At 36.3% G+C, this 24,158-nt stretch overlaps 3 protein-coding genes and 1 pseudogene across 4 annotated transcripts; 3 read left to right on the top strand and 1 right to left on the bottom strand.

Moving 5' to 3' along the window:
* Window positions 1-7,331: 7,331 nt before the first annotated feature.
* LOC120130941 lies at window positions 7,332-8,961 on the top strand (annotated as a pseudogene).
* Window positions 8,962-11,667: 2,706 nt separating this feature from the next.
* Window positions 11,668-14,255, top strand: LOC120130940 (probable inorganic phosphate transporter 1-7). The gene is made up of 2 exons (XM_039148082.1): window positions 11,668-11,768; window positions 12,594-14,255. Exon 2 carries the CDS (start codon window positions 12,639-12,641, stop codon window positions 14,238-14,240), a length of 1,602 nt encoding a protein of 533 aa, XP_039004013.1. The 5' UTR covers window positions 11,668-11,768; window positions 12,594-12,638; the 3' UTR covers window positions 14,241-14,255.
* Window positions 14,256-16,444: 2,189 nt separating this feature from the next.
* LOC120130945 (chromatin modification-related protein MEAF6-like) lies at window positions 16,445-18,690 on the top strand. Of its 2 annotated transcripts, none has more exons than XM_039148090.1 (6): window positions 16,445-16,525; window positions 16,613-16,707; window positions 16,803-16,906; window positions 17,170-17,239; window positions 18,113-18,159; window positions 18,309-18,690. In XM_039148090.1, exons 1-6 carry the CDS (start codon window positions 16,513-16,515, stop codon window positions 18,406-18,408), a joined length of 429 nt encoding a protein of 142 aa, XP_039004021.1. In that variant the 5' UTR covers window positions 16,445-16,512; the 3' UTR covers window positions 18,409-18,690. The 2 variants fall into 2 exon arrangements, with proteins under 2 accessions (XP_039004021.1, XP_039004020.1); XM_039148089.1 differs by having other exon boundaries at window positions 16,474-16,555.
* A 2,982-nt stretch (window positions 18,691-21,672) lies between these two features.
* On the bottom strand, window positions 21,673-23,891 carry LOC120130942 (protein LTV1 homolog). The gene is made up of 4 exons (XM_039148084.1): window positions 23,371-23,891; window positions 22,890-23,279; window positions 22,068-22,622; window positions 21,673-21,928 (listed from the first exon to the last, which is right to left on the bottom strand). Exons 1-4 carry the CDS (start codon window positions 23,830-23,832, stop codon window positions 21,797-21,799), a joined length of 1,539 nt encoding a protein of 512 aa, XP_039004015.1. The 5' UTR covers window positions 23,833-23,891; the 3' UTR covers window positions 21,673-21,796.
* Window positions 23,892-24,158: the final 267 nt, after the last annotated feature.

The raw sequence follows: 24,158 nt of genomic DNA, 5'->3' as shown, positions 1-24,158 counted from the left end.
ACAAGGCATACAACCAGTGACAGATGTAAACAGAAGACTTGTCAACCTGTTGGAAGCTGTTCGGGGTCTAGAAGATTTAGTCTGAATGTACCTTTGATTGTTTTTATGTCTCTTACAAGATAAAACATTTTTGTCGAAATAAGGATTATTTATAATAATGTGCACTTTTCTGGATCAATACCTCGAACATTTCATGCATTTTTTTCATTTTGCGTTGTGCATCTACATTTCATTTTTAAGCATTTTCATAAACATGAAATTTCTTCATGAAGGATTCGATGAAGTGGTTTTAACCACATGACACCACATGGAAGCAAGATTATAACATCAAAAGAAAAAAACTGAAAACAATTCAATGGGAGCCTGATCAGCTGATTGTCGGACAAAGCCTGCCAGGATGATCTAAGAAAAGAATCCCCATATCCTAAGGGCTACGATGTTAAAGCTGTTAGCTGTTACCATATAAGAATCCCCAAGCATTCCTCTGAAAACTGTAAGGCGTTTGCCGAAGAAGGGGGCATGGCATATACCATTTGCACTTAGAGGATTGTTTTGTTTGAACACGTCTTTGATCTTTCATGTTTGCTTAATCTTTTAAATGATTGAATTTATGTTTCTTTCTAAGGTGGAGCAATTGAACAAATTTTAATCTTTAGTTCTTCGAATATTAAATGAATTAATGATTCTTTTAATTCTTCAAGAATTATAGATTTTTTACATATGGAAAGATTAGACCTTTCTTACCCTGTCTCAAACCCCATAATAAAATACCTTGATTCTTTGCCCAAAACAACTTGTGGTCATTACCAAAAGACGAAATTTTTGACATTACCTCTTTTTGAAATTCTTGAACATTGCCTTTATCTTTTTAATACACTCATACCTTTCTTTGAGTCAATAAGATCACACCACTATCTTTTTTAGACTAAAAATTAACCTTTCTTACCATTAAAACCTAAGGCATTGAGTTGTTCATTTTAACATGAGCATTCTTCTAAAGAACCAACTTGGGGCATCTCGCGGGGAGCCTGAACATTGAGACATCTGGGAAAAAAGAAGAATTCATTCGAAATAATTCTATCATACATTAATTACACTGTTTTCATGTGAATAGAATTAATCTTGAAAATCTATCCCCCTGGGGATACCTCTTCTGTGAAGATTTACATGTATGAAATGATGAACGACTTTCTTTCTTTATCCCTTCACAACAGGAGAAAAAATATATCCCTTGTGTCCCCTTTTGAGCCTTTAGTATTTTTCTTCTGATTCAACCCTAACCAAGGATCACCCTCCACACTGGGGGGCAAGGTGGAAGAAATATGCTCACATGAACGAAGACATTGATTCAGATGAGATACCAAAAGGTGAACCAAATGCCAAGTGCGAAGATTCAATCAGAACAAAAAGGGCAAAAATAAAAAAAAAAAGAAACAAAAAAGAAGAAAACAAAAAAAAAGAACAAAAATCAAAAAGGGATAAAAAAGCACATGCAAAGATTCCCTAAAGACAAATGTCACATCAAGATTCAAACTATAAGATTGATCAAGCACAATAATTCCCGAATCACTGAATCACTTCACTCGAAGATCATAGAGCATCAAGAGAGAGAAACATTTTGAGCAAGATTGAAGGCATCATAATGAATTGATCCTTGGTTCAACACCCTGAAACACTTGTTTGGGCCTATTTATCCTTTTCTTTTGTAACCACGAACCCTGGACTATATTACGTGCCTTAAAAGTCCATTCTAATTATACATGGATTTCTAAACAGAAGAGACTATCTTCAGATTTCATCCCGCCCATCAGGATTAATCTTTGTTTGCAAAAATAATGTAATTAATGCATGGTAGAGAAAAATAACAAAGGGGTGCTCAAGACGTAAATCCTGAATAACGTCTTGAAACCAAAGAAGGATTCGAGTTGAAAACCTGAAAAGGCGGCTCGAATATAAAAATTGTGCAACTGAGGCGATCACACAAATTCCTTGATAAGGCATCGCACAATCCAAATGTGACTATGAAAGCTGGGAGTCGGAGAACACTTCCAGTAGAGGAGCATGTAAGCTACCCCATCAAACCTTTGAGCATCAAATGTCAAACCTTTGAGCATCAAATGCCAAACCTTTGACCAAACACAATAACCTGAGACCTTTTTATCCTTTCCTTACTTAACCATTTCCCAAAGATAGCTTTGATCTTGGCACATGTCAAATAGCTATAATTTATTGAAGGATTAACATTGTAATTAAACATTTGATATCCAATGAACTCTAGTTTTATGATTCGTCTCAATTGTAAAACCGTGAAAGAGACAATATTTTCAAAACTTTTGATTAAACATTTTTCGAAACTCTTTATTGATATTTTCAGAACTTTGAAAATAAAAGAGAAAGAAAAACATTTTTTCAAACAAGACAGTCTCTCTAGAGTGGATCTTGGTAAATGACATGTGACTTTTAGACACAAAACTCATGCTCAGAATCAATGCTGAAGCAAGAAATGAGGAACATTTGGGGCATCTTTGAAGATTCAACATCAAATATTGGGGCATTTTTGGATATTGGGGCATCATTTGGGGATTTAAAATCCTAATGCAAATTATCAGATCTTTTTCAGGAGATAAAATATAACCAATTCATGTTACATGCATCTTATGCATACATTTTAGAGCATCATATTTATCATTTTTCACATACATAATTTTTTGCAGCTTTTAGAGTCAAGTTTTGACTTCAAGACGAATGATACTCGATTCAAAAACACCTTTAAATATTCATGTTGGTTGCTTAACTCAGCAGCAAGAAGCTACACTTCGACTAACTCGACAGATTGAAAGTTTCTCTCGAACTCACAATTTGCACGAGAGTAGATTTCAACTTCACAACGAAGGATATCTAGCTCGAAGCCAAACATCCATGATTTCAAATCCACGACGGAGGATATCGTGCCACTCAAGACAACACAAGTTCAACTTCACACGAAGGGGCTGGTTGTCAACAATAATTTTCCAATTTCGGAGCCAATTTCAACTTCACAGCGAAGGATATTGGACTCCAGACAACGCAAGTTCAACTTCACGACGAAGGGACCGCTGGTTGTCAATAAACAATTTCCCAATTTCAGATCCAATTTCAACTTCACAGCGAAGGATATTGGACTCTAGACAACACAAGTTCAACTTCATGACGAAGGGACCGCTGGTTGTCAATAAACAACTTTCCAATTTCAGAGCCAATTTCAACTTCACAGCGAAGGATATTGGACTCCAGACAACGCAAGTTCAACTTCACGACGAAGGGACCACTGGTTGTCAACAAATAACTTCTCAATTTCAGAGCCAATTTCAACTTCACAACGAAGGATATTGGACTCCAGACAACGCAAGTTCAACTTCACGACGAAGGGACCGCTGGTTGTCAATAAACAACTTCCCAATTTCAGAGTCAATTTCAACTTCACAGCGAAGGATATTGGACTCCAGACAACGCAAGTTCAACTTCACGACGAAGGGACCGCTGGTTGTCAACAAACAATTTCCCAATTTCAGAGCAAATTTCAACTTTACAACGAAGGATATTGGACTCCAGACAACGCAAGTTCAACTTCACGACGAAGGGACCGCTGGTTGTCAATAAATAATTTCCCAATTTCATAGCCAATTTCAACTTCACAACGTAGGATATTGGACTCAAGACAACGCAAGTTCAACTTCACGACGAAGGGACCGCTGGTTGTCAATAAACAACTTCATAATTTCAGAGCCATTTTCAACTTCACAATGAAGGATATTGGACTCCAGACAACGCAAGTTCAACTTCACGACGAAGGGACCGCTGGTTGTCAACAAACAACTTCTCAATTTCAGAGCCAATTTCAACTTCACAACGAAGGATATTGGACTCCAGACAACGCAAGTTCAACTTCACGACGAAGGGACCGCTGGTTGTCAACAAACAATTTCCCAATTTCAGAGCCAATTTCAACTTTACAACGAAGGATATTGGACTCCAGACAACGCAAGTTCAACTTCACAACGAAGGGACCGCTGGTTGTCAATAAATAATTTCCCAATTTCATAGCCAATTTCAACTTCACAACGTAGGATATTGGACTTAAGATAACGCAAGTTCAACTTCACGACGAAGGGACCGCTGGTTGTCAATAAACAACTTCCCAATTTCAGAGCCATTTTCAACTTCACAGCGAAGGATATTGGACTCCAAAAGCCGCAAGTTCAACTTCACGACGAAGGGACCGTTGGTTGTCAACAAACAACTTCTCAATTTTAGAGCCAATTTCAACTTCATAACGAAGGATATTGGACTCCAGACAATGCAAGTTCAACTTCACGACGAAGGGACCGCTGGTTGTCAATAAACAATTTCCCAATTTCAGAGCCAATTTCAACTTCACAGCGTAGGATATTGGACTCAAGACAACGCAAGTTCAACTTCACGACGAAGGGACTGCTGGTTGTCAATAAACAACTTCCCAATTTCAGAGCCAATTTTAACTTCTCAACGAAGGATCTTGAACCCAAGGCAACACAAGCTCAACTTCACAACGAAGAGGCGGCTGATTCTCAACAAAATTTCATTCAGAGTCAATTTCAACTTCACAGCGAAGGATATTGGACTCGAGACAACACAAGTTCAACTTCACAACGAAGGAACGGCTGGTTGTCAACAAATAATTTCCCGGTTCCAGAGCCAATTTCAACTTCACGACGGAGGATATTGGACTCAGAACAATGCTACTTACTTGGATTTCAACTTCGCGACGAAGGGACCGCTGGTTGTCAATAAACAATTTCCCAATTTCAGAGCCAATTTCAACTTCACAGCGTAGGATATTGGACTCAAGACAACGCAAGTTCAACTTCACGACGAAGGGACTGCTGGTTGTCAATAAACAACTTCCCAATTTCAGAGCCAATTTTAACTTCTCAGCAAAGGATCTTGAACCCAAGGCAACACAAGCTCAACTTCACGACGAAGAGGCGGCTGATTCTCAACAAAATTTCATTCAGAGTCAATTTCAACTTCACAGCGAAGGATATTGGACTCGAGACAACACAAGTTCAACTTCACAACGAAGGGATGGCTGGTTGTCAAAAAACAATTTCCCGGTTCCAGAGCCAATTTCAACTTCACGACGGAGGATATTGGACTCAGAACAATGCTACTTACTTGGATTTCAACTTCGCGACGAAGGATATCCAATTTCAGGCTCAACTTCACGACGAAGGGGCCACCCGCAGTTTCAACTTCACGACGAAGGGAATCGTGCACACAAGCATCATCAATCTTTAAATTGGATTTCAACTTCACGACGAAGGATATCCAACTCGAAGAAGGAGTATCTGTCAATAAAGACCTTCGAGTTCGACTACGCTCAGCTCCAAGGCACATCATTTATAGCATAACTCAAGGCTAGAAGGGTTATCTGCCATCAAATTTGTCGAGTTCGATTCCATTCAGCTCGATGACACATCAATCGCACTACTTTTCAGTTGCAGTCGAGGTTTTCAAGTCGAGAAGAGGACATGGGTTAACCGTGCTTTAGTGACAAGCAACCATTTTCAAGCAAAAGCTATCTGTCAATGAAGATTTCTGAGTTTGATTCCGATCCAAGGTCTTTAAATCAAGAAGAAGACCGAAGGGCAAAGAGAAGCCACGTGCTGATTCAAATTCCGAACTACGACTTCAATTTCATATCATTTCAAGATGAACTCGGCTTCACGACGGAGGAGTCATTCGTAACTCAATTCGACATGAAGTTATTGAAACATCAGAGTCAATTTTCAACTCCACAGAACGAAAAGTGTGTCTTTTAATCTTTGCCCTATCCCCGTTACACGACTATGGGCAAAGAGGGGCAGCTGTCAACACACATTTTCGTCCTACTAGGATTCAAACTCCTAAAAATAGGATAGAATTTTGCTAGGATTTAAACTCCTAAAAATAGGATAGAGTTCTACTATGATTTAAACTCCTAAAGATAGGATCCACAAGTACTATAAATAGCCATTGTAACTCACTATTGTAACACATTCGGAGGAGGATATACGAAATACCAAGCAAAAAATTACAAGCAACTCGTAGCCATTTTTCGAAGCATTTATATTTTGAAAGGTAAAGTTCATACCTTCGCATGTTATTTTTTCTTACCCTTGCTGTGCTTTGATTTCGAAAGAAAACTGAGAGAAGTGTTTTTGGCCGATGAACGGGGGCGTTTTCGAGATCTATTTTTGTAGATCTAGTCTCCGAGGCTTGTGTTTTTGAAAAACTATTCGGATTTTTATAAACGGGTCGTGTGGATCCGCGTGTTTTGTCGTTTTTTTCTTCGATTGACTTTTAATTTTGACCCCTAATTCATTTTTTATTTTAATTTAACCATTATTATTTATATGTATATATTTAATTATATTTTATTTATTTATTTATTATATTTTTTCATTTTTTTACGTTATATTATATTATTTTCCTATTATTATATATATATATATTATATTATTATTTTTTATCTATGTTTACTTATTTACTATGTTTTTTTACTATATTTTCCTAACGTTATATATATATATTCTTACTTTACTTTATTTTATATTTCTATGATTACTATTTTTTTAGTTAATATTATATGTATACTTATTTTTTATTTATTTATTATTATTATTACTATTTAGTATTTTATTATATTATACATACATTTTTATATTTATATATATTTTTTATTATTTTATTTATATTATTTATTTATTTTCATTATATTTTTAGTTTCTTTGCTCTTATTATTATTTTTCTTTTTTTAAAAAAATATTTTACCTTTTTTATTCTTTTTGTATATATATTTTATCTTCATTTATTTTATTTTATTCAATTTCATTTTTTTATCCAATTATTTTATGTTTATTATTATTGGTTTCATTTATTTCATTGGTTTACTCTTTAATTTTGTTACTTTCTTTTATTATTATTATTATTTTATTTTAAAATCTTATTTTTTAAGGGTATTTTCGTAAACTCACTAAGGGTAAATAATTCGGATCAAATTTTACCTTTTAATTTAACTTGCAAATTTATTAATCAAAGACAACTGGAAATTACGTAGTACCGAAATGACGGTTCAAGGGTGCTAATCCTTTCTTGACTGTAACTGACTCCCGAACCCGACACATATTTGGAAAGACGTAGATCAGGTAAGAAATAGGGTATCCGATCAACCCATTTGTTTTAAATAAATGATCGGTGGCGACTCCAATCCGCATTTTTCAAGTCGAAGCCCAATTCCGGAGCTCAACCGAAAGACTGTGGCGACAGAGATAACAGATAAAGAAGCTTTCGAGTGAGCTCGGTGGCTATGGCGGGAGAGCAATTACAGGTGCTTAATGCTCTTGATGTGGCCAAAGCACAATGGTACCATTTCACTGCCATCATCATTGCCGGGATGGGTTTCTTCACCGATGCTTATGATCTCTTCTGCATCTCTCTCGTCACCAAATTGCTCGGCCGGATATACTATCACGTTGATGGTGCGGAGAAGCCTGGAACTTTGCCTCCTAATGTCTCGGCAGCCGTTAATGGCGTGGCGTTCTGTGGAACATTAGCAGGCCAGCTCTTCTTTGGTTGGCTTGGTGATAAGCTAGGCCGAAAGAAGGTGTATGGTATGACTCTAATTCTCTTTTGGCCATACCCCTAAATCTGTGATGGCAACCCCTTGCTTCTTCCGGTTTTGGCTCGGCTTCGGCATCCGCGGCGACTATCCGCTTTCTGCCACCATCATGTCTGAATATGCTAACAAGAAGACCCGAGGAGCGAGCTTTCATTGCTGCAGTGTTTGCCATGCAGGGTTTTGGAATTTTAGCAGGTGGTCTTTTTGCAATTATAATATCCTCTGCATTCAAGGCCGTGTTTGATGCTCCGCCGTACGAGGTCGATGCTCTGAGCTCCACCGTTCCGCAGGCCGACTACGTTTGGCGTATCATTTTGATGGTCGGAGCACTCCCGGCTGCTCTTACCTACTACTGGAGGATGAAGATGCCTGAAACTGCTCGTTACACCGCACTTGTTGCTAAGAATGCAAAGCAGGCTGCATCTGATATGTCGAAGGTCCTGCAGATGGACATCGAGGCCGAATCAGAAAAGATCGAGCAAGTCGAAAAGGAGAAACCCCGATTCGGTCTGTTTACTAAGGAGTTCGCTAAACGCCATGGACTCCACTTGCTTGGAACAACAACCACTTGGTTTCTGCTTGACACTGCATTCTACAGCCAAAACTTGATCCAAAAGTATATCTTCAGTGCTATCGGGTGGATTCCTTCTTCAAAGTCCATGAACGCCATTGAAGAAGTTTTCAGAATTGCAAGGGCACAAACACTGATTGCTCTTTGCAGCACTGTACCAGGCTACTGGTTCACAGTGGCTTTCATCGATAAGATGGGGAGATTTGCCATCCAGTTAACGGGATTTTTCTTCATGACTGTGTTCATGTTCGCACTGGCTATCCCTTATGACCACTGGACACATAGGGACAACCGAATCGGCTTCGTTATCATGTACTCACTGACATTCTTCTTCGCAAACTTCGGACCAAACGCCACCACGTTCGTCGTGCCAGCCGAGATATTCCCGGCAAGGTTGAGGTCCACTTGCCATGGTATCTCGGCAGCCTCGGGAAAGCTCGGTGCTATCGTTGGTGCATTCGGGTTCTTGTATTTGGCTCAGAATAAGGATAAAGGCAAGGTATATGCAGGGTACCCTGCAGGCATTGGGGTGAAGAATTCACTCATTGTATTAGGTGGAATCAATGCCTTGGGGTTCCTCTTCACATTCTTGGTGCCAGAATCTAAAGGAAAATCCTTAGAAGAGATGACAGGTGAGAACGAAGATGATGAAGGACATGGAGAGGCAGAGTTATCTTCATCTACCAGCCACAGAACAGTTCCAATTGCTTAGGACACGAACCAGTTTCATGGCTCATATTGTAATATTGAACCATTAGATCGACTTTTGAACTAATTTTAATAATATATATATATATATATATATATATATATATATATATATATATATATATCACCTGCAAGTTTTAAAACCTCGACAATACGTTGTATGATCTGTGTTTAGGGTATATAATTATCTCTCGTAATAATATCATCTTTAAGTTTCAAATTCGGATGAAACATTAGAAATGATTAATTTTTTCAGATAAACAAATCAAACGCTGTTATTTTCAGAGAAAAGATTGAAAGAAGAGCAAAAATGGTGGGGCAAAAATGAAGTTTTCGATTGTTGAGGTATTGATTTGAAGGTGAAGAAATATATAGGAAGTTCATCTTTAAACCACGCCCATCCACAATTGAATTTGAACCCCTCAAGTATTGTATTTCCAGTGCACATGGCTGCCTCCGATCATGATGCAATCTGAGGAGTTCAAGGGTTAAAATGATACAACCAAAAATGTTATATCGTTTAATTATAAAATAAATGTCCAGATTATATCGTTTTTCGTAAATAGGTGTCCAATTTTTTTTTATTATCTATATGCTTAACGTTATAAATGTTATCACTTTTGGTATCCCAATCATAACGACCTTTAAAGAATTCTGTTAAGTGAAATGTGTGTCACGTTATAGTAATTTTAAATTTTTTATTTAAAATAAAAAGCTTAAAAATATAATTTTATTTATAAAAAACCCAAAACTTTTGAAAATCTTTAAGAAAACCCAAACTTTGAAAACATTTATTCCTATCTCTATACCCACGCCGATCACCTTCGTTAGTCATCGTTCGCAGTTGTTATCGTCGACGAGCCTCAACCCGACCGAACCGCCACTGATGACACAACCACCCGAAGAGCCCCTAATCGATGATTTAAACTCGACAAAAAAATAGCAAATCGAAGCTACCTGACGAATCCGACGACAACTACGACAGCATGGGCAAGGACAACTAAATGGAGACGGTAAGGATGGAGAAGACATTGATGCCGTGGCCAAAAAAGGAGAAATTAAGGATTCAATGATGATTTTAGAGATTCGAGTCTTTTATGTAATTTTTGAAAAAAATTATAGTTTTTCATAAATATAATAATATTTTTTAAGAGTTTTAAACTTAAATAAAATTTTAAAATTTTATAAAGGTGACATGTGTATTTTAACGGCATAATTTAATGGTTGCCACGTGCCGAGCACTTAAAATGATAACACTTGCAACTCTAGACACATGAATGAATCGAAAAAAAGTTTAGACACTTATTTGAGAAAAATGATATTGTCTAGGTGCTTATTTTATAGTTAAGTCTAAACCTAATAACATATTTATAAACTTCTTAATAATTGAATGATTTGCAGTGCAATTTAACCTTAGAAATTCCGTAAGTTCACAACAGCTATTCTCATTGGATCATCGGCGTGGAAAAATATCATTTAAGAGACCAAAAAGAGAGTGCGTTTGGATCCGATTCTCATGGGTTTAATATGAACGCATAGTTCAGCCGCAACCACAAATTTAGAGCAAAGGACCGTCACGTGTTTTGGCGAAAGTTGAAACCTCCTACCAATTTCATTTTCTCTCTAGTAAAATCAAATTACCAACAACTACATCTTTGATTTCCGACGAAGCCACGTTTTCTTCCTATATAATCTTTTAAAACATTTTTAACGTGATTTATATTTAACAAATCACGATCTAGAAATATTTGTTAAAGTGAGCACATGCTTATTAATAACATAAATTTTTTCGTATATGTAGATACAAATAGGATTTCAAAGTGAACATGATTAGTAAAATGAACAATAAATATATAAAAAAATCGGATTTCATGGTGGACATGTGCCCACTCTGAATGCCATATAGGTCTGCCACTGTGTTTAACGTTTGGTCATTTCGAATTTAAGAAGAATGGTTAACCGCACGAATCGAATGATCTCAGTAATTAAGAGATTTGTTGTCGTCTCTTAAGGTATCGAGTTCGAACATTATGTTTGCAGAAGTATGAATATTCATTGTCAAAGGGTTAAGAGTCGTTTAACATATATTACCTTATCTGATTAAAAAAAATCAAAAAAATAAAAAATCTATTTAATTACAGTGTTTAGATAATCTAAAATTTATGACTGTTAGAATGAATAAAAAACTATTTAATTTATAGTTAATTTAGATATTTTTATAATTTTAAAATAATAATTTTATTTAAAGTAGTGAAATAACTTAAAAAATATAATATATAATTTTTTTATTTTTTAAAATATTTACAGAAAATAATCAAATCAAACCGAATCAATCTTAATATCCAAAAGTATCACTATCTTATAATTAAGTTTTCCCATCAGCCTGACCATTAATTTAGATGTTAAATACCAATTTAACACAGCATGGATCATATCTAACACTAGTTAATCAAAAATGATCTTCGAGGATTCAATTGTAATATTTTAAAATTTAAGGGCTAATTCAAAATATGGGTGTTAGTTTTTATGCGTGTGCGAAATTGACCCACGAAAGTACGTGAGAAAGTTGTAAACGAGAAAGTTGGAAGAGTCCGAGTCCGACTCGGAGTCCATCTGGGAGGATTGAGTTGGATCACGAGTGAACGTCTTAATAATATCAGAAAAAAGTGGCGGAATATTCTGAGCCATAGTATTTGGAAATTGGAATATTTTGTTTTCTGGTGTGTTATAAATACTCTCTCCATGCTCTTTCACTTCCCTGCATCATAGATTTTCCTCCCAAATTTTCCTCTCGCTTCTTCAAGAAACGAACGGTATCTGTCTCTCTCTCTCCATCCCTTCGTTCTTCTTTGCATATGTTGTGTTTGTTGTTTTCTCTCGTGTTCTTTTTGTTTCTATCGGTGGGGATAATGAATAGAACTGTACCTGCATGCAAGTGGGACTTGCTTTTTGTTAGTGACGACAAGAAATAGCTTTTTTATGAATCTGGGTTTTCTTTTTCGCCTGATTCTATTTTTTTAAACGTGATTAAACCCTTGTTTACGATCAGGGTCTTGATTATGTTTTTTCCGTTGTTGATGATCTTCTCTTTGTAGCTTCTCCAAAGTTCTGGGTTTTTTAGAATCATGCAAAAAAGACGGCTAATTGAATAAACTAACTGATATTCATCTTGGTTTGTAATCGTTCGTATGCAGCTTTATCACCTTCACTAACCGACATAAATATACAGTTTTCAATATTAGACTTCACTTGGACAGAAGGTTTCTCTGCCTTTGGTGAGGGAAAAAAAGGCTTTTCAAGGATTGAAGAACAGAAATTTCATACTATTAGTCTCACATTATTTTTTTTCCATTTAAAGATATGAATACTCTTAATAGGAATCGTTCTTTTACAGTCTGTCGAGAATAATATTCCCCGAATATTCAAGCAGTAGTTTGAGTTTCACATGTCTTTGTTTCCCACTTATCCGGGAGGCTGTTGACTTTCCACGCATTATTATTGGTTTTAAAATAGGAGGAGCATTTACTATTAGTCTCCTTTGTTTGTAATCCATTTGGCTAATTAAAGTGAAAAAAATATCAATTATTTATGTTCTTTTGAGTTGATTCTGATACTTGTGCCTATAAATTTTGCAGAGAAGGAGATATCAGATAAAGAAGCTTGTGAGTGAGCACGACAGCTATGGCAGGAGAGCAATTACAGGTGCTTAATGCTCTTGATGTGGCCAAAACACAATGGTATCATTTCACTGCCATCATCATTGCCGGGATGGGATTCTTCACCGATGCTTATGATCTCTTCTGCATATCTCTTGTCACCAAATTGCTCGGCCGCATATACTATCATGTGGATGGTGCGGAGAAGCCTGGGAGTTTGCCTCCCAATGTCTCGGCTGCCGTTAATGGTGTGGCATTATGTGGAACCTTAGCAGGCCAGCTCTTCTTTGGTTGGCTTGGTGATAAGCTAGGCCGAAAGAAGGTGTACGGTATGACTCTAATGCTCATGGTCATCTGTTCTGTGGCATCGGGTCTCTCTTTTGGCAGTTCCCCTAGATCTGTGATGACAACCCTTTGCTTCTTCCGGTTTTGGCTTGGCTTTGGCATCGGTGGTGACTATCCACTTTCTGCAACCATCATGTCTGAATATGCTAACAAGAAGACCCGCGGAGCTTTCATTGCTGCAGTTTTTGCCATGCAAGGTTTTGGAATTCTATCAGGAGGTCTTTTTGCAATCATATTATCCTCTGCTTTCAATGCCTTGTTTGATGCTCCACCCTATGCGGTTGATGCACTTCGTTCCACAGTTCCACAGGCGGACTATGTTTGGCGTATTATTTTGATGGTCGGAGCACTCCCGGCTGCTCTTACCTACTACTGGAGGATGAAGATGCCTGAAACTGCTCGTTACACTGCACTTGTTGCTAAGAATGCGAAGCAGGCCGCATCTGATATGTCAAAGGTCCTGCAGGTGGACATTGAGGCTGAGCCAGAAAAGATTGTGCAAAGCGAAAAGGCGAAGTCCGGATTCGGTTTGTTTACTAAGGAGTTTGCTAAACGCCATGGACTTCACCTGCTTGGAACCACCAGCACTTGGTTCTTGCTTGACATTGCATACTACAGCCAAAACTTGTTCCAAAAGGACATCTTCAGTGCTATTGGCTGGATTCCTCCTGCGAAGACCATGAACGCCATTGAGGAAGTTTTCAGAATTGCAAGGGCACAAACACTAATTGCTCTTTGCAGCACTGTACCAGGCTACTGGTTCACAGTGGCTTTGATTGATAAGATGGGAAGATTTGCCATCCAACTAATGGGCTTTTTCTTCATGACAGTGTTCATGTTTGCACTGGCCATCCCTTACGACCACTGGACACATAGGGACAATCGAATCGGCTTTGTAGTCATGTACTCGTTGACTTTCTTCTTTGCCAATTTCGGACCAAACGCCACCACATTTGTCGTTCCTGCTGAAATTTTCCCGGCAAGGTTGAGGTCTACTTGCCATGGCATATCTGCAGCCGCCGGAAAGCTAGGTGCTATTGTTGGTGCGTTCGGGTTCTTGTATTTGGCTCAGAACCAGGATAAATCCAAGGCAGATGCAGGGTACCCCGCAGGCATTGGGGTAAAGAATTCACTTATTGTATTAGGTGTAATCAATGCCTTGGGGTTCCTCTTCACTTTCTTGGTGCCAGAATCGAAAGGGAAATCATTGGAAGAGATGTCGGGCGAGAACGAAGTCGAAGAACAAGCAGAGGCAGAGCCGTCATCTGCCACAGTTCCTTGAACGAGACGTATTGTAAAAGCTATCCATATGCTATAAATGTTTAGATGTCAGGTTTCAGTTCATTGTTCTTTCTTTCAAATACATAATTTCGTATAAAAAACTTTCAATGTTTCAGTTTCTGTACCTTTAAATATGAGTGAATAGAGAATTTCATGGTTTCTGTTCATTTTTCTTCTTTGATATATTCATAGTATCAAATTACAGTTGCGGATACTAGCTGCTGTCGCGGGCGTAATCTCTTCTTCAAAAATTACAATACATCTAAAATATTATATTTATACATTTTACAGTTATTTTTTAATATTCTAATATTAATATACTTTTTTAATATTTTATTTTAAAAATAAAAATTTAATTTTATAGATAAAAATTTATTAAAAACAAATATAAATTATAGAAGTGGATAATGAGAAATAACAATTATAATTTTAATGAATAACATATAAACAATATTACTAAATTTATATCAAATTTTTTATATTGTAACATAAAAATGTTCATTTTACATAATTTAGAAAGAAAAAAAAAATACATAACTACAAATATAAGAATTATATATCTTACAGGACAGATCTAAAGCATTTTCATCTTTGTCATTGTCTTGGTTTTGATTCTTTTCTAATCAATATGGAGAAGACATCACATTATGTGCATCATAAGATACATCATTGGTAGGAAACATGTTGTATATAATAATAAATAAACATACTATACTTAATGTTAATATAAAATTTTAATTTTAAATTAATCACGTTAATTTTAGATATGAGAAAATTTTAATTTAATTTTAAAATAACATTAATAAATAATTTAATTAATTCAAATTTAAGTAACTAATTTTAAACATAACTATTACTATATTATTAATGATATATATTTATAATCTAATTTCAAGAATTAAATTAGAACAATTCATCTATATAATTTTATATTTCCGATAATTTAAAGTTTGTTGCGGCGATGCGACATTATTTATAGCGTATTGCGGTGTTACATAACGGGTTTTGACCGTAACAATCGTGATGCAGTTCCTTTATCGTATTGCTCTGATATTACGTCGTGGTAACCTTAAAAAATATTACGATGCGACCGTTACGCTGTGTTGCGACCGCAATTTAATACTATGTCCGTATTATTGCCTGTGAACAGCCAATTGAAACCCAGAGTTTGTCTTCTTCCTTGCGTATTCTTTCACTTCACGTTAACCGCTACTGGCAAATTTTCAAAGTAGTTTGTTATGAGGTGTTCACTTATACGGCAAAGGACCTTTCGAAGCTTTGACTTGTGCATTGAAAATCTTGTCGAGAGATAGTAGTCATCATTTTTGAGTAATTGTTATATTGTTCAGACAAATGTTTCAAACTCTGAACACCTTGCTGGGTTCTTGTTGCAACTCTGATTAGGTTGCTTCGATAACGTTGAGCTAAGGCAAACTCATTCGTCTAACTGAGCACTGCGATTATTCAAGCCAACGAAATTGACCGAAACTAACTGTTGAATTAATGCATGTTTCTTTGAAATATATTGCAGCAGGCTAATAGGGTTTTAAGCTGATAAATCACATGCTTGTTCGAAACTGATTCTGCATGTAGACGAAGCATGGACAGAAGGGCTAACCCGGAGTTGCACTGAACGAGCAGCCCTCGTAGAGTGGACTTATACCGAAGCTCACAAAAACAAAATCTTCAAATGAAAAGTCTACTTTTGTACTTCCTTTTTGGTCTTTTCTCTCTTTCACTCTTGATTGTCAAACGTGCTAGGCGAACGAATCTCTACCGTCCATGGGGTCCCTTCAGATTATTATTATAATGATTTTATGTTATCGGGATGAATTTGAGTTTTTCAAATTTCGGGAGGTAAACTTAAACTTATAAAATTTTATATGACATTAAATAATTAATGATCGAATGATTTAAATAAATATCATTTGAAAGTTTAATAGTTAAATTACTTTTTTATAATAGGGTGACGAAAATAGAAACAAGATAAAACTTAGGTGATTACATAGGTAGTTTACCCAAAAGAAAATTATTTCAGAAGCTAACCCAATCAAGTAACCGAATTCAGTCCAGTTCAGCCCAAATACTGGTCCATCGTGCAAACTTACAAATGGAGCAATGTTATTGGCTGGAGGACTGACAAACTGATGTGGACAATCCGGACCTTTTGACTTCAGAACCCGAAGGGATCCGATTCGAGCCCGACAAAGCTTTCACCAAATTAGGGGTTTTAGGGTTCTAAACAATCTCAGAAGTTATTTTCGCGCGAAAATATGGATCACAATGGTAGCCTTTACGATCACATTCTTCTTTCCGGTAAATGTTTCCATCGCTTTTCTGATTAAAGAAGAATTGAAAAATCTTTGTTTCCAGGTCAGAGAGGATCATCAACGCCGTCAGCGATGCTGGCTTCTCTGCTCAGTAGAAGAGCTAAGCATCAAGAAGAGCTTCGGAATATCGAGAGACAAGTAATTTCATATGTTTTCCCCCAATTTTATTCAAATTATATTGTATTTTTCATCACTGTTTCTGGTTTTGAGTGGTAGTGGAAAGCTAAATGCAGGTGTATGATATGGAGACGAGTTATTTACTGGATCCGGGCCAATGTGGCAACGTTTTGAAAGGTTTTGAGGGGTTCCTCTCTTCATCTAATAAGAACACTGCCCTGTATGGAATTCCTGCTTTATCACTTTTTCTTTAATTTTTGCCTGGGTGATGTTAAATTTTATGTTATTACATGTTTAGGATTTACTTAACTAGAAAAGCATAATCTCAGACTATAGGTTACGGTAGATGTATTGCTTAAGTGCAGTGCGGATTCGCAAAATCTTAATGTTTTAAGATTACATTTCAAGATAGACTAAAATTCTTTAAGTAGAATTTGATTCTATGCAAATTTGTATGAGTCTTTTATTGGTGTTGTCTTGCAGCTCAAAGCGGTCCAGGAAGTTCCAACTTGAAGATAGGCTATTCTCATTATCTTCAGTAACGTCTCCTGCGGTCCGTATTCATCTTAATTGAGTTGCCCTCTGTTTTCCGTTAAATCTTTCTTGTTTGCTCGTTTATCCACTTCTTTCCATGTCAAATGAACTGAAGTATGAGATTGGTTTCTTCAATATATGTCTTGTTGCAACCAAAGAATGCGGCTATAGACAATGTCGAATTGCCTTTATGTAGAGTTGCATGGGGATTATCTTCGTGTATGATTCTTAATTGGATGAAGATGTTAGAATCTAAATGAGATGGTATTTGAATCTTGTCAATTGCATTCTTTTCGTAGTTGTCTTCTTTGGATGTGAGGGAGGGGGGTTCTCCGTTTCTTTTAATATCCTCGTTTCACAAGGGCCTTGTATCCTCTTGCATTCAATCACACTTAGTGAATCATTCTAGCATCCACAGAGAAGCTCATGAACTGATGCCCTTTTAGGCCAAAACCTTCTTCACCCTTCTCAAATGTGAGCATCCAAATTATTATATTTCTGCCCATTCTACAGTAAATCCTGATAAAGTTTCCAAACTTGAACTCAAAAGGGCTGAAGGCCATCATCGAAGTGCTGAAATTTTCTTTTTCTCGGCACATCAAAAGTCAGATCCTGTTGCATTTTCAATTTTCATACATGTCGCCACTTTATTTAAAAAGTTATCGATATTATAATTACAGTGGCCAATTTGTGTGTGTCAGTGTGTGTAACTCTTCATGGATGCATGAAAGGTAAAAGTCTTAGTAAAATACTTGTTTTCTGTTTACTATTTATTAACTTTAAATTAGCTAGATAGAGCAAAGGGAAAAGGAATGGTGTTTGCAACTTGTTTTCTCTCGTAATTTTGTTTGCCAGGAGGTTTCTGATTTTTCTTTTTCTATTATTTTGCCAGGCTGAAGAGGTTGCTGCTGCTAGAGATGGTGACCCTCTAATTTGCAGGTTCATCAACAAACTTCTCTTCTTTATGTTTATTGTTTGTTATCCTTCGAGTTTAGCTGATAGGAAATCCGACTACGGTCCAGTCAGTCAAAGGACGTTATAGTCTTGCAAACGGCTAAAGCTCTCAAGTATCTGTGTATTCTTTACAGAGGAAAACCTAAAAGGGGAAGAGGCCGAGAAGCAAAGAGAATGAGACACTCCGCTGAGCCGGATTTCGACTATGACGATGATCCCGACGTGACATTGTGAAAGCACTCGGATCTAATGAAGTGCTCATTGGGCTTGCCTTAACGTCTTCAAGCTTTAATGTCCGTCTTCGTCTCAAAGCAACCGGTGATGGCAAAGGCCATTTACATGATTTTCAAGCATACCAGATGAAAAGAAAAGGCCTTTTACTTTTCACGGTGCTCAAAATCAACGGGGTTCGTATGGTTATAGAGTTGAATGATTGTAAATGAGCCTTGGAAAGTTTTATCTTCTTACGAGCAAGTTCATGCAACAAGTGTCGTCTTGTGTTGTTCTACTCGGCATTTTAACGGATACTTGCACAAAGGAACCAAGACCTTGTGGTTTTTGGTTGAAATTGGCTTTGAATTTGAATGATTATATGTTTAGTTCAAACGTTCGGACTATATTATTACGAACTTCGAAAAAATTATTCTGAGTCATGAAATGAATACCAAGGACCAATTTTTAACGGTAACTCCTCAACGTTTAACAATACTATCTAATTAGATTAGTTTTTCAGTTCTCATGAACATAAAAATATGATATCATTATGTGACAAATTAAAGTGGAAGGACCAATGTTTTAATTTTCGTAAAGTTAAGGTATGAAATTCAAATTAGACCAACAATTAGTCATATATTAAAATATAATGGGTAAAGTACACAAATGGTCCTCTCACTACAGGGGCATTGCTTTTTTGAGTCTTTGTAAGTTATAAAATGATCCCTAATTATAGGGTGTTATTTTGTTGAGTCCCCTAACTATTAAAAGTTACAAAATGATCACTTGAGTATTCATATGTTCCAAACTCGTTCTTTTCTATTAAAAATTGATGGTAATTTGAGTTAGACGTTGACATGTTTAGTGAGATATGATAAAATCTGATCTCATAATCTTAAACGATTATATAACGAAAATAGTTTTGAGATCAATTTTTATTTGGGGTGTTCAAAATACCCGACCTAGTTGACCCAGCATGCCAACATGTCAACCCGAGTTTAAAAAAATTGAATAGTTATCTAAAAAGGTTATTCGATTGGGCCGAGTACTCGGCCCATGATTTTTCCCGATTGTTGGGTCTGATCTGGGCCAATTTTTTTAAAAATCGAGTATCGCACCCAACCCGATAGTATTAAATATATATATATTAAACTATACTTATATTTTAAGTTGCTTAATATTTTACCTTAAAATTAAATTTAAATCCCTAAGTTCTTTCTAAGTTTGTATTATATACTTTTAAGTTTTAAATTTAAAAAAATATTAATTTGTCAGAGATTCGAAAGAAAAAATCACAATCAATGTTAATATTTTTAATGTTTTATTTTGGAAATAAACTTTAATATATACATGTATATGTATCTATATATTTTTCCTTAAAATTAACTTCAAATCACTAATTTTGTGCATATATTATGTATTATGAACTTTTAAAATTTAAAATTTGTGTTTCATAAGGGAATTTAAAAAAAATAGATTTAAAATTATATATATATATATATATGAACTGAGTACTCATGATCCAAAAATACGGGTATTTGAATTTTATAGGTATCTGAACTTAACAGGCCGGGATATGGGTCGAAAAATATATTACCTGGAGAATCGGGAATTCGATTTTAAACATCCCTGGTTTTTATAATATCTCAGTTAACAGATTTACATCTAACTCAAATAACCGTTAATTTGAAACACAAAAATATCCAAATGCTACCGTAACAGGGCATTACATTACATTTTACACGTGTGTCATTTCCGGTCATTGGGATTGTTGATAATAACAAGGAATTGCAGATGATTGTGTGGCTTCTTCTTTCCGTCGTAGATGTGTGGAGTGTCGTTGAAGAAATGTGAGCTGTTCCAGTCAACACAGTGAATCCTCAGAGGACTGCCATGATTGTGGCTGATCTTCTAAAGGTTTGTTTTGTTTGTATGGTTTGAACCCAGAATTTACATGCATGCAAAGGTTTTTATCTGTCTGATTTTCCAATCGAACTCTTCTCAGGAATGGAAAGAAATACCCCCTGAAGAGGAATTTGTTTTGATTGAGGGAAATAAATTGACCGACATGCTGTTAGAACATAATGCTACCGGAGAAGACGTGCTGAGAGGTTGGTTCGCTGCTGCATATGCCGCAAGTATGAAGAAGTCCTTCCACGAGCCGAGTGCCAGCGCATTGCAAGATGCTTACGACAATATGAGCAGCATCTTCCCTCCATTCCCATGCGAGCTACAGGCTAAAGGTTGGCATGCCGATCGTTTTCTTGATGGAACGGGAACCCGTTTTGCGTTTTGAGAAATAGTATTGCATTTGTTTTTATATAGGCAGTGATATACTTGGGGCATAAATGATACGTTAGTATTTGTAAATTATTCGAGTTTGAATTAAAACAACTCAAATTCATTTCAGTAATAATAGAACTCAGCTCAAGCCATTGATCAAGTTGAGTTTGAGATCCGTTGAGCCCCGTCAAACTACATGTTTTTAAAAATAGTATTAAATTACATAAATATTCTTATTTTACATGCAAAGATACTTAATTCGTGTTAGAACTCAAGCTTAAATAATCCCTACTATAGGATATTATTTTATATCCCTCAACCATTAAAAGTTACAAAATAATCATTCAACTATAGATTGTTGTATTATTAAGTCTCTCGACGATTAAAAGTTACAAAATTGTCCCTGACAATTCATTCTGTTCCAAACTCATCATTTTTCGTTAAAAAAAACGATTTAGGAACAAATACATAATGAATAATTTGGCGACTGTTTTGTACTTTGAATAGTCTAGGCTCAACAAAACAATCTAAAATCGGAATATCATTTTGTAATTTTTAATTGTCAAGATACCTAATAAAACAGTACCCTACAGTCGGGACCATTTGTGTACTATAAATACAATTGAACTTGAGAGAAAAAAATGGCGCTTGAACTCGGATAGTTCAATTGTATCAGATGAAGGAATTGGATATAGTTTACATACCAAAGGGGTATTTAGCCCTAATTTAATAAATTACAGTCTAATCCATATGACAAAAATACAGTAAAATTTTCTAAAAGTAAATAGAAGTGTATTTTATGTTCTCTTCATATTTCTACAATTACAATTGATTTAATTAACAACATTTTAAATGTAACATCTAACATGTTATATAATTCACTTTCAATTTGCAATAACACTTAAATATTAATATTTTGCTGATAAAATTCAGGCCATAACATAAACCAAACATTAACCAAAAAGATGCACGCAAAAGCAGAGCTCTTCCATGCTTTGCATCAATTTTCAACTCAAACTAACAATCAACTCTTGAAAGGTTGCAATAACCAATACTGGAAAACACCATTGCTCATATAATTTGTTTTGCCATGACAAATCACATATTGTTGGCATAAGTAGATTACCTACATCAATCGAATGGCAGACGGGCCAGCTATAGCAGCGACTTTCTGAGCTTGCTGGGTTTCACTCCTGTACAGCTCTTTCATCGCCTTCTTCATTTTACGTGCTTCGCTTCGCTCCATTTTAACAGCGAGCTGAAAACAATAATTCATCCATTCAGCAGTAAACACGCATGATGATGTGAATGATTAAACATCATTTCAAAGAAATCAACACAGTATCAGGCAGGTAGGGTTGAACACATTCAAGAACACATGCAAATAGATACAATACCTTCCGTTCTTTCTTTTCCTCCTTAGTCTCCTGACCGTGTTGCTTTCTCTTAATCTGTTCGGGTTTTATAATACCTGCAATCTTGACTTTTTCTGTAGTAGCCTTTCTGCTATAAGGTAAAAAGTCTACCGGGAGCCTTTCTTTTCCCCTGAGAGCTATCACCGGACTTTTGGCACTCAAAGCAGCAGAAACAGTTTCGGCCAACTTCTTTTTCCTAGCACCTGCCGGAGCTTCAATTTTTCCAGGGTGGTTATCAAGAGTCGAATATGTGGAAATGATGCTCTCACAATCAAAATGGTCCGATTCATCGCTGCTTTCCTCCACGACAATCTCTTTTTCATCTTCACTTTCATTTTCATACTTTTTGGCATATTCAGCACAACGACGCATGATATCAGGAGCAGGAGCTTTATACTCATCATCCTGCTCCAAATCATCCATATCATTCTCATTTAGAACATTTTTTAGCTTGTCTGCCAGTAACTCTTCTTCTTCAGCCATGTAACCCTCACAATCATCATCATTGTCATCGGAGCCATATTCTTGAAGCTCAAGCTACAAAAACCAGAGAATTCAATAAAATTATCAGTACTCTGTTCATGAAGTTCAATCAAAAGAAAGCAAGCAGAAGGTAAAACCTTCAGGTAAAATTCTAATCAAGCAAACTACAGTAAACAAATTCGACATAATTTCGATTTCTCTTAATAAACCTCCTAAATTGAAAGGAAGTCTTCAATGATCAATAACAATAAGTTCTAAACACAAAAATTACATCAAAGAAAAACAAAATAGATTGAGGTTTTACTCTAAAAAAGGACTCACAATGTCAAACTGCTCATCCAAAAGACGTCGGGGGCGTGATTTTTCTTCCACTTGAAAGTTCCTTGTTTCACTTGCAATCTCTTGGTTACATGATTCCAATTCAGTATTCATAACACCTTCATGAATAAACTCAGATTCTTCAACAAAACTCGACTTCTTATCACCCTCTCCTCCTTCACCGGTGTTTGCTCTAACAACAAAATCCTCTTCCAAATCCTCGACATCAGATCCAAACCGTGACAAATCGCTATCATTAAGCAGTGCAGCCACTTCAGGGTCAAACACTTTGTTCATCCTAGCATTAAGTGTGTTTGAAGCAACACTGTAAATCGATTTCTCATTGTAATTTCCTTTTGAATTCGATATTTGCACCCTCGAAGCATCATAGGCCTGAGCATAACACGCAAAAACATTAATCAAGCATAAAATCATCAGAAATTGAACCAAATTATTTAAAGAAGCTGAAATTAATTGAACAAACCTTAGCATCACTAGGAAGCTGGTCGGGCTTGAACTTAGGGTTATGATGGAAAGAAGAGCCCCCGCCGGTATTTCTAATCTCTCTCAAATGAATCAAATAGTTGTAACCATCATCTGGAAAACCTAGCTCCAAAATCTCCTTACGGACATTCTTCGGCAATGCGCCCTCATCGTACACGACCGCACGAGATGAGTTTCCCAACACCCTGTCGTGATCATCGCCGCCGCCGTCATTGTCATCAGGAGCATCGGCGAATATAGAGTCCTCGTTATCGCAGTGGCAGTCGTTACAGCAATTGCTATCTTCGTCAAAGACAGCGTCGAAGGAGACGGGGTTGGTGTCAACTCGGACGAAGACTCGGTCATTACCAGGTGAGTCACTATAAAATGGATCGGAGGTGTCTCGGGCGAGTAGTTGAAACGTCGCCGATTTCTTTTTATCGATGAATTTCTTCTTGCCCATTACTAGGTATTATTAGTTACTGCAAAATTCAACAGAATGAATAGTGATGATAGATTTTTCGGTGCAGTATAAAGTATAAACCCTAATTCTTTAGAGTTATGATAAAACCACAATCTGGAATCAGTAAGGTCAAAGCATGGGCTGGACCTAAGCCGAACTACCACGTCCAAGATCCAACGACATTGGTTACGAATATAGTAAGCCCATATATTAAAAAAAGTAAAAACTACACATTTAGTACCTAAACTATCATCCGTTTTAGTACCAAAATTTTCATTTTTTTCAAAATCCTGCGAAACATTTAGTTTTTATTTCATTTTAGTACA

This window comes from Hibiscus syriacus, unplaced genomic scaffold (genome assembly GCF_006381635.1).
Source record: "Hibiscus syriacus cultivar Baekdansim isolate YM2019G1 unplaced genomic scaffold, ASM638163v2 tig00110548_pilon, whole genome shotgun sequence".
NCBI classification, from domain to species: domain Eukaryota; kingdom Viridiplantae; phylum Streptophyta; class Magnoliopsida; order Malvales; family Malvaceae; genus Hibiscus; species Hibiscus syriacus.
This window is presented reverse-complemented; position numbering and strand designations above follow the sequence as displayed.

What these genes read in the sequence shown, in the direction of transcription:
- LOC120130940 (XM_039148082.1), top strand. Translation starts at nt 12,639, where the DNA reads ATGGCAGGAGAGCAATTACAGGTGCTTAATGCTCTTGATGTGGCCAAA.
- LOC120130945 (XM_039148089.1), top strand. Translation starts at nt 16,513, where the DNA reads ATGGATCACAATGGTAGCCTTTACGATCACATTCTTCTTTCCG. An exon ending in CGATCACATTCTTCTTTCCG is followed by an intron (nt 16,556 to 16,612) that starts GTAAATGTTTCC and finishes CTTTGTTTCCAG; the next exon opens with GTCAGAGAGGATCATCAACG. An exon ending in CTTCAGTAACGTCTCCTGCG is followed by an intron (nt 17,240 to 18,112) that starts GTCCGTATTCAT and finishes TTATTTTGCCAG; the next exon opens with GCTGAAGAGGTTGCTGCTGC.
- LOC120130942 (XM_039148084.1), bottom strand. Translation starts at nt 23,832, where the DNA reads ATGGGCAAGAAGAAATTCATCGATAAAAAGAAATCGGCGACGTTTCAA. An exon ending in TGGATGAGCAGTTTGACATT is followed by an intron (nt 22,623 to 22,889) that starts GTGAGTCCTTTT and finishes TGGTTTTTGTAG; the next exon opens with CTTGAGCTTCAAGAATATGG. An exon ending in AGGAAAAGAAAGAACGGAAG is followed by an intron (nt 21,929 to 22,067) that starts GTATTGTATCTA and finishes TATTGTTTTCAG; the next exon opens with CTCGCTGTTAAAATGGAGCG.